This window comes from Haliotis rubra, unplaced genomic scaffold, assembly GCF_003918875.1.
Source record: "Haliotis rubra isolate DU_JTF1 unplaced genomic scaffold, ASM391887v1 Scf804, whole genome shotgun sequence".
NCBI classification, from domain to species: Eukaryota; Metazoa; Mollusca; class Gastropoda; order Lepetellida; family Haliotidae; genus Haliotis; species Haliotis rubra.
The window spans coordinates 140576-156645 of NW_025767529.1; the positions used below are offsets into that span (position 1 = coordinate 140576).

Consider the following 16070-nt stretch of genomic DNA (forward strand, 5'->3'; position numbering starts at 1 on the left):
GGATGAGCTTGTATCACAATATCGACCTACCTCATTGTGGTGCAGGGCGTCTAGCGTGGTCCCTTTTATCAAGTGACGTCAGTTTTACACAGTGTTGGAGCTGAATCAGAGGTTAAGACATATCACTGAAGGGTACAAGTACGTGACACTCATATCTGCTGTAACAGTGGCCACCTGGTGACGGTGGCATGTCTGTGAGTACAGCGGACCTAACTTCGTCCAAACTGGCAGTCCTGCTAAAACCAGTTATGTCACTGAACCACTTCATCTATGTGAGTCAGCCCAACATAAGATAGTTGCCCTGATGTTGTGTGGGTGTTCTCTAACTGTTACATATTTATAGTGAGGTTGTGTCGATGTGACATGCATTTTCCTAAATATCCAGTGAGGTTGTTAGTTGTGACTTTCATGTTACTGAAGTCAAGGGAGGTTGTTGGGTGTAACCTGTATGTTACCGAAGTCAAGGGTGGTTGTTGGGTGTAACCTGTATGTTACCGAAGTCTAGGGAGGTTGTTGGGTGTAACCTGTATGTTACGGAAGTCTAGGGAGGTTGTTGGGTGTGACTCGCATGTTACGGAAGTCTAGGTAGGTTGTTGGGCTTAGACCTTTTGAAACTGATGATCTGAAGTTTATGTCTATTCAATCGATATCTTATTTCCTATATTACTCAAACAATATGTCTGTATTTGATAAATGACAAGATTACTACATCGATCAGCTGCAATAATATGGGTTTAAAATGTGGCCCCAAGCAAATGTCCCCACATCGTTGTTGTAGTGTTGTTGTAATGTGGAGCTCTGAACCGTTGCCTTAATGCTAGGGGTGAAACGGTACGCTCTTACCACGGCACGGTACGGATTGCGGTACTTCGGTTCAGTCCGTTTCGGTTAGGTAAATCACAATAAAATACAGGTACGAAAACCGAAAATACCGAATTTTTGGACTGCATTACGGTATGCCGAATTGAAGGCAAACTAACTCGGTATACCGTTTCACCCCTACTTAATGCAGGAAGACAGTCCCGTTTGTAAAGTTCATGGGACAAGTGAGCGAGTGAGTGAGGACTGCTAACGACAACCAGCAATTGTAAAGCTGCTATTTGCGTCGAGAACTAACTGTGGATCCAGTGGGAAGGCTCAGTGACATGGCTGAATGCATGGCATGGAAACCCTTGACGGCTTTAATCATTTCTCGTGATATCTATCACAGGTTTGTCTGACCCGGAATCGATTATTCACAAGTCACCGTTATAATTATGGCTTGTTCTTTTTTGGGTTTGTTTATCGCCATATCAACAATATTCAAGATATATGTCGGCGGCGGTCTGCAAACAATCGACTCTGGACCAGAAAATCCAGTGATCAACATCATGAGCATCGATCTACATAATCGGGATACGTTTTCATGTATCAACCAAGTCAGCGTGTCTGATCACCTGATCCCGTTAGTTGTCTCGTACGACAAACGTGGATTGCTGAACGCCAATTCTAATCCAGATCTTTACGTGTACAGCGAGAAGTAAATGAAAATACTTCATGTAATGTCTGAATGAACCAGTTTAGTATTGCTGCTAAAAACATAACAAACAACAGACTGCTGAAGAATCTGTACATACAGTGCTTTTAATATGACACATACACCTATACAGACGCATGCGCACACACACTTACAAATATACAGACATGGTTTTCTATGTGTTGACTGTTAATAATGTTCCTCACCGATAGTGGTTTACTGCTGTACGTTTAATCCTATTGCCACCGGGTTTGATATTCCATCAGGTGATAACTAAAGTACTGTCGGAAATGCTAGAAAAATGCTTTTTAGCCTTAATATCTTTATAAAGGTGATAAATGTACTATGTTGTCAATATATCAACTCGCCTATTGTCTACCTAATTTTTATTTCAATCGATATAACATTCCCATGCATTTAAAGGGCAGTTTACAGGAGAGAATTTGGTACCAAAACAGCAACTTAAGATATTTTCAGAGTTCAACAACAGAAATCTGAAATAGTCTTTACATTTATGCTAATAATACAGGTGGTGGAAAACTATGAATTAACGTTTTTCCTAAACAAATAAATATTCAATGTTTGTGTTACTTTACTTAATTATCGTTTCTTTATTGAAGAAATATTATTATAAATGTTAAGTCTTGATAAATAAGTTTCCCGTCATGCATGCACATCTTTATCACAGCGTCCACTCTGGCCAACGATTTGCAGTCGGTTGTTGCAAAGGTTTTTAGTTTTTTCGCTTAAAAAAGACAGAGGTAAACCTTTCATTAGTTTAGAAAGGGTGTATTACAGAACTTGTAGAGCTGTTGGCATGTCTTACCAACAAGTTTACAATATTGTAAACAAATCAGACAAGACAGGGGCCGTCTCAAATGCAAAACCGGGACGTAAAACCATCCTTGGCAACTTTGGAGTGCTTAGACGGGCGGTCTACAAACTTTATGAGAAGAAAAATATACATATTCTAAAGAAGCTACACCAGTGACTTCGTTAAATCTTTGGCCAATGTTCACAACTAGATTAAACTGACCGAATTACATCCATATGTTTTCAATGAAATATACTGTTGACATGCAAAACATTTATTAAAACGTTGCACATTTCTACAATCAATCGATAAAATAACACAAGTGATTGGACTCTTTCCAATGTACAGTAATTCGTATGTTTATTTCAAAACAAACACACATACACAAATGATCCCTTACATAACCGATACGTATACTATACGTACACATATTCAACATTTTGCAGAACACATCTATTGAGATGACCCCTCGCCCGAGCGTGTGCTCAGGTGTCAATTTCACCTGTCGATACCGTGGATGCTGATGACGCAACACAGACAATTAATGTTTGTATCAAATAACATCCCACTACCCCTTATTTTTCTAAGTTTTTGGTATTTTCATCAGTAAAAACACATTTTAGGGCATGTCTCAAAATTTATTCTCTCTGTCTACATTAGGTAGATGTTTCTTGAAGTGATATTTGTTATTTAAGTAACTGTAATACCTCTGAATATTAAATATAAGTCAAAAAGCATTTTCCTAGCATTTCCGACAGTACTTTAATTGTTGAATACAATGGTAAAATACCGCTATACTGAAAGTAACACTATCTCCATTCCAAACTAAAAGCCTATTAGAAACGAAACATTCTATTTTCCGTGGGTGAGATCGGAATATAGAGAGAAAACACGATGCGATTGATACACTTAGGGAATCAAACACATACCGTTGGTACTTGATCCCTTCACACTGACTGACTGGAGAGTATATGCCACAGTGTTATATGTCACATCAACTGCTCCTACAATAGGAGAACCATTGCTACTGTAGTAGATGGTGCCTCTATACAGTCTCATGTTCCAGGGGACGGCGTCCAGTGTGGTCACCTCTGTACTCACATTATTGGACACGGTCATCTTCATCAGTTTCTTCTGTACACCATAATACAACACACCTGCTGTCTGGTCCAGGGTTACAGCATACACTTGGCTTCCTGTGGCTAATGTTGTCAGACCTTGACCATCATATGTCACAGTGAACAGTTTCCCGGTGTTACACCCATATATCCTCCTTCTCTTTGTGTCAAGAGCTATTTGCCTTGGAATACTACCGTACTTGGATAAGTCAATGATGGCAGTGAAGTCTTTCCCCTGTGTAGACATGCGGCTGATTGAGTAACGTGGTTGATAGGTGGATATAAATACGATGTCCCGATCTTCATCCACTGCCATACCGAATGTCTCTACACCTTCTCTTAATACCGTCACGTGACGTGTATCCAGGGTAGATGACACTATCTTATCAGGGTTGTATAATCCTATCAGAAGTTTCCTTGTCTTTGTTATATATGCAATACATTTGACCTGCTTCAGGGTGTGGTACTGATAGACACTCAGGGAGTTACTGTGAATGTTGAGTTGACGGAACTGATGTGGAGTACTTGACCAAATTGGAGCAATCAAAATCCTACTTTTCTCCTCCTCTGGTCTGGGTGTCGTTGTTGACACAGATGTCCTGGAGGTCGATGTAACATTTAGAGGAGCGGGGGTAGAAGGAGACACCGTGACATTTGATGTCAGTTTCGACATTTGTGACTGACACGTCTCCTTCAATGTCGTAATTTGAGATTTGAGATTGGCAGTGTTAGCGTCACACGTCTGTAGTACTTTTTCCAGTTGATGCTTCTCTCTCATACAGATATCACACGAATTCTCTCGATCCGACATACCTGCCTTCTTCAGGAGAGAGTCGTGAAATACGGTCGTCTCGTTCTGGAAATCACTGAGCAATCTTGAGACATGGTGCAACTGTCTCTTCATCTGATGGTAGCCTTGCTTCAGATGCCGCAATTCAGAGACAACCTGACTTTTTACCATGTCTTGAAGAGACTCCCCTTGTAAAATCTCGGCCATGGCTTCTCTCACTTCATCCCGTATGTTTTCCTTTAACTCAGCTCTCAATGATGTCCCCGTGACATCTATGGTGTCAAGTACTCTTTTCTCCGTAAGAAGTATACCCACCTTATTTTCAAGCAGATCCTTTTCAAACTGTTTCAGTTTGTTCAGTACATATCCCATACTGTCCTGGCCATAACAAGAACAGATTAGGGAGGCACATGTCAGCAAGCATGGAAGATACTTAAAGTCGACCATCGTTAGGATTGTACAATATCCTCTGAGATGTCCTTGTCTGTAGGAGTGACTTGAGCGTGTACCTCTCGGTATGGTTCGATGTTTACTGCTACGGACTGGCTGACGCAAGGTACAAATATATATTAACTGTGTTATCACGACCTACTCAGTGTTGCAGGTCACCAGTTGCACAGACTGTGTGAACAGAACAGGTGCAGGTATCACAGTTTGCCTGCGTAACATACACACAGAGACAAATATACCTTCACCAAAAAAAACACGCGTATGCACACGCATACACGTATATGCACATTGCTATATAAATAATGTTCTGAGCGTAATGTTAATCCCTTCTTCACCTCCCCTTACTGCGACATACAGTTTATGTACATTCTGTCCTTCAAGGAGGTTATCAAGTTCCACGTATGGGGAAAATACTGACATGACGAAACAGGCACGCCAGAATTGAAGCCGTGTTGAAGTTTACAATGCAATCTCTGGATAGTTGTTTGTCAAGTCATTCGCGGAAAATAAATAAATTAGGGAACCGTTACCTTTAGAATTAAGATACAGTACTATAAGTATTCCTAACTGACCATGCATATTAAACTGCGACTGAGTTGACTAGGACTATCACACCGGTATTAGTTCGAACTAGTACAAAAAGACACCCACAAGCACGCAGTGGAACGCCCTGCGACCATCAACTCCAATATATCTCACCCCTATCCCATCTACTTCAAACCTGTAGCATACTATAATGGGTGGACCTCCTCCCTACACCATGCTACCCGTGAAGATCCGGGATAGCAACCCATGTCTTCAGCAACCCATGTTGTAAAAGGCGACTAACAAGATCAGGTCAGGGTCAGACTCACTGACTTGGTTGACACGTATCATCGTATACTAATTATGTTGATTGATGCTCATACTGTTGATCACTAGATTGTCTGGTCCAGCAGGAATATTGCTAAACTAGAGTCCGTCGCTAAACAACAAACCGGCCAGCCAGTCAACCAGTCCTACTCCATTCAGATGCATTGATAATTTAACAGACTTTGTCGTATTAAGAGCAAACGGTGCAAAGTCTAGCGTGTTTTGAGTACGTAAAACTCGCTACTTTGTTGAGGGATTGCATGCCTCGATGCTGAAACAGAACTTGTGGAGAGAATAGCAAATGGTACACCTGCAGATTCTCACTTCATCGATATTATACACATCATGGTCAATCTCCTTGGCAGAACCAAAGGTTTAGCTTTGGGTTCGAGTGTTTGTATTAATACAGACAGTTGTCAGGAGATATGTGAACTGCACAATCGTTTCCTTACTAAGGAGCAGGTATGTTACTGGGTTTGTGGACATGTTGTGTAGTTCATTCCAGGGTACGTAAAGCCATGTCTAGGACAATTGCCACCCGCACAATTGCCAACTAGGACATTGCCCCCCGGACAGCATCTGCGTGATCACCTGGTCATTCGGAGCTTCTTCTCGACTCAGGACGTCCAGGAACCTCCAGATGGACGGGTAACAGCCTCACATGTTGGTTAAGAGGTGTCGGTGCCACCCTTCGAGGTGATTGTTGGTTAGGACATCCAGTGTTCTCTGGTGCTGGTTCCAGGATGGGATTGGGAAGAATGGAAGGCGGCGACCTCTGCTCTGTGGACGATGTACGTGTCTTCGAAGTAATCCACTACTGGTTGGAGCTCCTCGGGCTGGTGCTCCAGCCACCTCATGTTCCGGAATGAATGCAAGGACGGGAATCATTCGAGATTGGGTCTGAAGCTGAGGTGATGTGGAGTATTCTGCTTGTAGGCCTGAACTCTCGGTCCGTCTGTAAACATTTTGGCTCAAGTGATAGAACCATCCCTTGATCTCATCATCCGGGAACTCTGCCACAGCAGCAATCCAAATGGCCCTCTCGTAGTCAAGCATGAATAAATCAGGAGCACAATCACGCAAGTCCTTCACCTGTGAAAACACTTCCCGGTAGGTAACCTCCTGCTTGCTAGGCATCAGGGCAACCACACATGGGACAACAGCATCATTACCAACCGTATTCGCATATATTTATCGCTATGCAGTCAATGAGCCAACGTTGCCTTGTTGTTGTGAATGCAAGAGACACAGGCAGCAATGACCGAGCTCCAATACAGATGGGTAGTCCCTGTGAAAATGAAAGTGTGTGTGTGTGGAGGGGGTCCGTCTGTAAACATTTTGGCTCAAGTGATAGAACCATCCCTTGATGGCACACCTTAATGCTTATTCCTGTTTTAGTGTACGCTCATTACGTCCATAAATCGATTTATTCACCAGCAACATACTTTGTTCTATATGAGTATGTTTGGGGCACACTAGTCCCTGTGAAAAGGACAGTCGAGGGGGCACCAAGCACCCCTTAATGCTTAATCCTGTTTTAGTGTACGCTCATTACGTCCATAAATCCATTTATTCACCAGCAACATACTTTGTTCTATATGGGTATGTTTGGGGCACAAACTAACACACGTTAAGTTTCGTTTTGTTTTAGTATAGACGCTTTTCCTGAAATCGAAATAAAAAAGCTACTTAGTTCATGAAATATTATTCAATGTCAGTTAAATAATGATACTCATTCAATGATTGTTTTCTGCTTCTTCAATCATTTTGTTTACATTTGGTGCTAGTTTAGTTCCTATCTAATAACCTTGACTGCTATGGTTGTGGTATCCAAATCAGCATGTACTTCCGACAATATCGGTGAATCCACATTCAGGAAGAAGCATTTCAAGAATGACGTAGCAGAGTTCCTTGTACGTATTTCTTGTCTTTTCTGGAGGACTTGACAGACATAACTTGTATTTGTTGTGACGAAAAGACGAGTGTTCTTTACTGACGAGTGTCAGTTTTGATGAACGTCTTAAATGTGTATATGCTACATGTGTTATATTTGGGATTACACTTTCTTAGTAAAATACAGATTCTACTACTTTCGTTGGGTTGAGTCCCATACGGGATTCGAACCCACAACCTTAGTGTCAGGCACCTTTTCGCCAAAATCAGCCGCCGAATCCGTGGAAGTCGCGATGGCTGAAATATATTTATCCATAACAAACTTTTAAGGACATGACGTTTCAAGAAAGGAAGAATTTTGCCTTTTGAAATTATACATATGTATTTCAGTGCCAAGCAACGAATAAAGATTATGAATAATCACGATGAATATGACTTGCATAAATTAAGTGATCTTTGATTTTTGTCAGTGTCATGGCTGATGAGCGTCAAGTGAAGTTCTTGTTGAAGAGCACATGAATATTTTAAAGTCGGCGCCTTACCTTAAACAGCTGAGAGAACACGGGGTGTCTGATCCATGTACTCTGCACCAGCGTGTGCAGTATGTTTTCGTTAGTTGCGGTTAAATGGGCCTGTCAAGTGCTGGGTTTCGAAACAAATATCCACAGGACTGCAAACGCTACATCTGTAAGCAAGTTGAGATGGAAGTGGTCAACACCAACGTGCGTGTGGCGTTCGAGAAACATCACTACACTTCAACAACGTGCACGCTGGATCCGACAACCTCACTACACTTCAGCATCGTGTATGTCACACCAAACAACCTCACAAGGTTTCAATAACATACATGTCACACCAAACAACCTCACAAGGTTTCAATAACATACATGTCACACCCAACAAACTCACAAGGTTTCAATAACATACATGTCACACCAAACAACCTAACAAGGATTCAATAACATCTATGTCACACCCAACAAACTCACTAGACTTCAATAATATGTATGTCACACCCAACAAACAGACTAGACTTCAGTAATATGCATGTCACACCCAACAACTTCACTAGACATCAATAATATGTATATCACACCCAACAACCTTTCTAGACTTCAATAATAGGTATGTCACACACAACAACTTCACTAGACTTCAATAATATGCATGTCACACACAACAACTTCACTAGACTTCAATAATATGTATGTCACACCCAACAACTTCACTAGACTTTAGTAATATGCATGTCACACCCAACAACTTCACTAGACTTAAAAATATGCATATCACACCCAACAACCTCTCTAGACTTCAATAATAGGTATGTCACACACAACAACTTCACTAGACTTCAATAATATGCATGTCACACCCAACAACTTCACTAGACTTCAATAATATGAATGTCACACCCAACAACTTCACTAGACTTAAAAATATGCATATCACACCCAACAACCTCTCTAGACTTCAATAATATGTATGTCACACCCAAGAAACAGACTAGACTTCAGTAATATGCATGTCACACCCAACACCTTCACTAGACTTCAATAATATGTATATCACACCCAACAACCTTTCTAGACTTCAATAATAGGTATGTCACACACAACAACTTCACTAGACTTCAATAATATGCATGTCACACACAACAACTTCACTAGACTTCAATAATATGTATGTCACACACAACAACTTCACTAGACTTCAATAATAAGCATGTCACACCCAACAACTTCACTAGACTTCAGTAATATGCATGTCACACCCAACAACTTCATTAGACTTAAAAATATGCATATCACACCCAACAACCTCTCTAGACTTCAATAATAGGTATGTCACACACAACAACTTCACTAGACTTCAATAATATGCATGTCACACCAAACAACTTCACTAGACTTCAATAATATGCATGTCACACCCAACAACCTCACTAGACTTCAGTAATATGAATCTCACACCCAACAAACTCACTAGACTTCAGTAATATGCATGTCACACCCAACAACTTCACTAGACTTCAATAATATGCATATCACACCCAACAACCTCTCTAGACTTCAATCATATGCATGTCACACCTACCAACCTCACTAGACTTCAATAATATGCATGTCACACCCAATAACCTCACTAGACTTCAATCATATGCATGTCACACCCAACAACCTCACTAGACTTCAGTAGTACGCATGTCACACCCAACAACCTCACTAGACTTCAGTAGTACGCATGTCACACCCAACAACCTCACTAGACTTCAATAATATGTATGTCACACCTACCAACCTCACTAGACTTCAATAATATGCATGTCACGCCCAACAACTTCACTAGACTTCAATAATATGCAGGTCACACCCAACAAACTCACGAGTCTTCAGTAACATGCATGTCACACCCAACAACCTCACTAGACTTCAATAATATGCATGTCACACCCAACAACCTCACTAGACTTCAATCATATGCATGTCACACCCAACAACCTCACTAGACTTCAGTAGTACGCATGTCACACCCAACAACCTCACTAGACTTCAATAATATGCATGTCACACCTACCAACCTCACTAGACTTCAATAATATGCATGTCACACCCAACAGCCTCACGAGTCTTCAGTAACAGCTATAAAGACTCAGTGCACCTCAGCAATGTGTATGCCACTCCCAAAAACTTCTCCAAACTATATTAACATGAAAGTCAAACCCAACGAGCTCACTAGGTTTACTTATATGCATGTCGCCAAACACCCTCTTAACAGGTTCAGTAATATGCAAGTCACACCGAGCAACCTCCCTAGACTTAGGTAACATGGAGGCCACACCCAGCAACCTCCCTACACTTCAGTAATATGCAAGTCACAAATAACAACCCCCTAGTCTTCAGCAATGTGCAAGTTATATCCAGCAACCTCCAAAGACTTCAGTAACATTGAGGTCACGCCCAGCAACTTCCATACACTTCCGTAACATGCAAGTCACAACTAACAATCTACCTAGACTTCAGCAATATGCATGTGCCGTAGCACCCAAAAACCACCCCTAGACTTCAGCAACATGCAAGTCACAACTAACAACCTTCCTAGATTTCAGTAACATGCAAGTCACAGCTAACAACCTTCCTAGACTTCAGTAACATGCAAGTCACAGCTAACAACCTTCCTAGACTTCAGTAACATGCAAGTCACAGCTAACAACCCCCCTAGACTTCAGTAACATGCTGGGCAAAGCTAACAACCTTCCTAGACTTCAGTAACATGCAAGTCACAGCTAACAACCTTCCTAGACTTCAGTAACATGCAAGTCACAGCTAACCACCTTCCTTGACTTCAGTAACATGCAAGTCACAGCTAACAACCTTCCTAGACTTCAGTAACATGCAAGTCACAGCTAACAACCTTCCTAGACTTCAGTAACATGCAAGTCACAGCTAACAACCTTCCTAGACTTCAGTAACATGCAAGTCACAGCTAACAACCTTCCTAGACCTCAGTAATATGCAAGTTACAACTAACAACCTTCCTAGACTTCAGTAACATGCAAGTTACTCCCAACAACTTCCTTAGACTTCAGTAATATGCAAGTCACAACTAATTTATAACAACCTCCCTAGACTACAGTAACATGCAAGTTTACTCCCAACAACCTCCTTAGACTTCAGTAATATGCAAGTCACAACTAATTTATAACAACCTCCCTAGACTTCAGTAACATGCAAGTTTATTCCCAACAACCTCCTTTGACTTCAGTAATATGCAAGTTACAACTAATTTATAACAACCTCCCTAGACTACAGTAACATGCAAGTTTACTCCCAACAACCTCCTTAGGCTTCAGTAATATGCAAGTCACAACTAATTCATAACAACCTCCCTAGACTTCAGTAACATGCAAGTTTATTCCCAACAACCTCCTTTGACTTCAGTAATATGCAAGTCACAACTAATTTATAGCAACCCCCCTAGACTACAGTAACATGCAAGTTACTCCCAACAACCTCCTTAGACTTCAGTAATATGCAAGTCACAACTAATTCATAACAACCTCCCTAGACTTCAGTAACATGCAAGTTTATTCCCAACAACCTCCTTAGACTTCAGTAATATGCAAGCCACAACTAACAACCTCCCCAGGCTTCAGTAACATAAAAGTCTACACTCGATAACTAACAGCCAGCCGTTACCTCCGTGGGGTAATGGCTAGGATAAAGTCAGGGTCCAAACCAACAACTGACTGACTGAGTTTGGTTTTACGCCGCTTTTAGCAATATTCCAGCAACATCACGGCGGGGGACACCAGAAATGGGCTTCACACATTGTGCCCATGTGGGGATTCGAACCCGGGTCTTCGGCGTGACGAGCCAACGCTTTAACCATTAGGCTACCCCACCGCCCCCAAACCAACAAACCTCACTAATGAGTGTTGAGGTAGTGAGGTATAAACGCCTTCTGACGAGCCTAGGAACAGTTTGACCATGAGTTATGCTACCCAAACCGAGGAGGAGTGTTTTATCCGACTTATGAACCGTCATGAATGTAAAACACATTATTTTCAATTAGTCCAAATGTTTTGTGTACACGTACTGAGCAGAACAACATGGATGGAACAGCCCGGAAATGATGGAACAGCCGGTGTCAACTGGGATGCGACTGGCAGCCAACACCTTACCTTGCACGCGCAATGCACGCTCTACCTGTGTCCTGAAAGTGCGCTGAAAAACCTAGGTTATCAAATGGTCGAAATTTAACCTGATGTACTTCAAAACCTGGGTTTATAAATGATCGATGCAAAGTCACGGCAGGTCTACCCAATGCGAAGATAGTATTATCAAAAAATATCCATGATGTCAGAGTCTCCAGGTGTAACGCGACCCAGTTACACCGGACTTTGTATTCCTCACGTCAAGGTTTGCTTATCACCAAGTCTCTTTGTAAACACGGTGTTGACAGTATCTCAAGACTGAAGTAGGTTTAAAGTTAGGGAGGGGTGTCATGTGTTAGAGTTGAAGGTAGCAGTCTAGATGTGTGCACCTATATCACGTGAAATATACGTGCGTATGCACGTGTAAGTTTGTACTTGCGGGTGTGTCTTTGTGTGTCCGTGTGTGTAGGTGTCTCTGTTCATGTATGTATGTTACTATGTGTATGCTTGCATGTGCGTGTGTGTACATGTGTGCACCTGTGTCTGTGTGACTGTGTCTGTGTGATTGTGTCTGTGTGCACGTGTGTTATTCACATGCATGTACACCCGAGCCTCCCGGTCGTAGTTTGTTCCTTTAAATACTGACAGTACAACAAGCATCGTGGTATTCGTTCTTACCTAGTCACTCACTAAACCATTGTATAGAAGATTGAAGAATGTATCTATATTAGACAACATGCTCTCCTGGTGATATTTACATGAATCATCAAAATAGGAATGCAACGGTCTGTTTTGTACTGACTGACTTCCTAGTATAGTTACACATACAGCCTTTGGATTAACCTATTCACTTCCAAGATTATTGTTCCTAATTTCAATGCAAGGAACCCTGACAGTTAACGCATTTGATGAAGAACTGGTCACTAATCTGAGAGTGATAAACCCTGACCCCGTTTGGTTAGTTTAAGGCACTGCTCCGAAACTCACATAGACTATGGGGATGTGTGTGTACGTGTGAGTGTGTGTCGTTGTGTGTGCGCGTGTTAGTGTGCCTCTGAGTCCCTCTGCCCCCCTCTCTCTCTCCTCCTCCTCCCTCCCTCCCTCCCTCTCCCTCTCTCTCTCCCTCCCTCTCTCTCTCTCTCTCTCTCTCTCTCTCTCCCGATCGATCGATCGATCGCTACGTTGTTTAGGGGTGACCTTGCATGGTTGTTTCACTAACGTGGCTGCATGAGTACATTACTTGTGCAAGGCAACCTGACACGCTTAAATCACTAATGATAGAACTAAGTTGTAGTGAGTAGAACGCTTCGGCTTTAAACGAAATTTAAAGGCCATCAATTCGGTCTAACATTCATCTCATTGCCAAACACAGCATGTTTATCTCCTATATACCATGGTTATGGTCTGTTAATCTCCTATATACCATGGTTATGGTCTGTTAATCTCCTATATACCATGGTTATGGTCTGTTAATCTCATATATACCATGGTTATGGTCTGTTTATCTCCTATTAACCATGGTTATGGTGTGTTAATCTCCTATATACCATGGTTATGGTCTGTTAATCTCCTATATACCATGTTATGGTCTGTTTATCTTCTATGTACCATGGTTATGCTCTGTTTATCTCCTATATACCATGGTTATGGTCTATTAATCTCCTATATACCATGGTTATGGTCTGTTAATCTCCTCTTTACCATGTTATGGTCTGTTTATCTCCTATGTACCATGGTTATGCTCTGTTTATCTCCTATATACCATGGTTATGGTCTGATATCTCCTATATACCATGGTTATGGTCTGTTCATCTCCTATATGCCATGGTTATGATCTGTTTATCTCCTATATACCATGGTTATGGTCTGTTTATCTCCTATATACCATGGTTATGGTCTGTTAATCTCCTATATACCATGGTTATGGTCTGTTTATCTCCTATATACCATGGTTATGGTCTGCTTTATCTTCCTTTCTTTCTTCTTTTCTTTGTTTTCATTGTTTCAATTTAAACCATGTTACAACGTGTAATTTGACCTATATCCACATCAAATTACAACAAACGTGTTTACACGTGTTAGTCATTTTTGTTCAGTCTGTGTGTGTCTACCTCCGTTAACTTACGTACCGTGACCCACTGTCCTACCTGTTATGACTATATTTATGTATGATATTTGATAATGCCTGATATTGAGCAGTACAGACAGGCAGTGGGAACATTTGCTGTAAAAATATATTCAAAATTTGCAGTCCGATTTACGAAATTCATCCACAGTTTTAAGTTCTTGTGTCTCTACAGTCCTCAAGTATCTGTAATTGCCTCTCTCATCCTACTGTGCTGTGGCGACATTCATCCTAATCCAGGGCCGAATTATTTCAGAGACTTTAAAATAATACATTTCAACGTACGCAGTTTGAAAGACAAAACTGATTTACTTGACGCAGAATTTCGATCTTATGACGTTATATTCTAACAGAAACCTGGTTGCATGCAGACATCAGCAGTGTTGATATAGCAATACCTGGATGCCACCTACCATTCAGGAAAGATAGGCAAACTCGTGGTGGCGGTGGCGCGATGTATGTCAAAAGTAATCTATACGCCAAGCATATGGACAATCTTGACACCCCCTGTCTTGAGGCGGTGTGGATACAGATAAAGTGTAAACACCGTTCTTACCTAATCGGATCCGTCTATCGAGCAGATAAGAGCGCGGGGTACTAGGACCTGATTGAGGAATCGTTTTGTAACGCTTGTCGACCTGAACATGTACACTATCGTTGTCGGTGACTTTAATATAGACGTCCTTCGGGAAAATCAAACTAAAATAGATAACCTTCAATTGATGTGTGACCTTAAACAGGTTATATCAGAACCAGCTAGAATTACACCGCATTCAAGTACCCTGATAGATTTGTGTTTTGTTTCGAATATTAAAGCTGTAAATGAATCGGGTGTTCTCGTGCCTATCTGCAGTGACCATTGTCCGATATTGTGACCATCAAAGAACCAATTCCCCTCCCTATAAACTATAAGAGGAAAGTTTATAGCTATTCGTTAGCTGATACAGGAAATATGAACAGGATTGTCGATGATGTTGATGGTGATATTTTATTTTCTTCCAATAATATAGATAAGATTGCAACCGATTTAACATCCGCAACAGCGAAAATCTGCGATCAACTTATACTAAATAAGAATGTCACTATCAGACCTGCAGATCCGCTATGGATGAAGAGTCTATATACGTTCTTTGATTCGGAAACGTAATCGTTTGCAAAGAAATGTAACTATCCAACGAAGTGGGCTAATTTCAGATCAGCAAGAAATAAAGTTACTTCCGCTATCAGAACTGCTAAACAAATATTCGTCTCTATAATTGAAGATTCTGTTAATACCTCGCTCGGTATACAAAACGTGGTGGCGTCTGACTAAAGCGTTCAAAACTCACGCAACAATGACAATCAATTTCGAACAATTATCTTCATCGATACAGTCTATAATGATCCCGAAGAAAGTGCAAATGTTTTAAACAATTACTTTATCGCTCAGTCGACTATTGTAGATCCAAATCGAGATTTGCCCGATACCGAGGTTCCTCGTAACTCAATATTGACCAACATCACTCTAACCCGCGATGACTTCAGATATTTAAGGTCACTGGACACATCAAAAGCGACCGGCCCGGATGGGATTGGATTGGAAATAAAGTACTTAGATACACCGCAAATAGTCTAACATCCATACTTTATTATTCAATTTATCGCTTAGCCAGTCAATTTTTCCCTGCATGGAAAGAAGCATCGGTAATACCTATTCACAAGAAAGATAGCGTTCATGAATGTTCCAACTACCGTCCTGTTGCACTCACATATTGTTTATCGAAAGTCTTTGCGAAATGTGTATTTAAATATGTATTCAACTTCCTAAGAGATAACGACTCACTGACATATGTACAATCAGGGTTCATGCCAGGAT

At 41.2% G+C, this 16070-nt stretch overlaps 2 protein-coding genes across 2 annotated transcripts in view; both read right to left on the minus strand.

Moving 5' to 3' along the window:
* Positions 1-16070, minus strand: part of LOC124261694 (failed axon connections homolog) — a 39503-nt gene that overhangs the window by 11486 nt on the left and 11947 nt on the right. The window lies entirely within an intron of this gene.
* Positions 3185-4782, minus strand: LOC124261685. The gene is made up of 2 exons (XM_046696033.1): positions 4568-4782; positions 3185-4381 (listed from the first exon to the last, which is right to left on the minus strand). The coding sequence occupies exons 1-2, from the start codon at positions 4683-4685 to the stop codon at positions 3240-3242; spliced, it is 1260 nt and encodes a 419-aa protein (XP_046551989.1). The 5' UTR covers positions 4686-4782; the 3' UTR covers positions 3185-3239.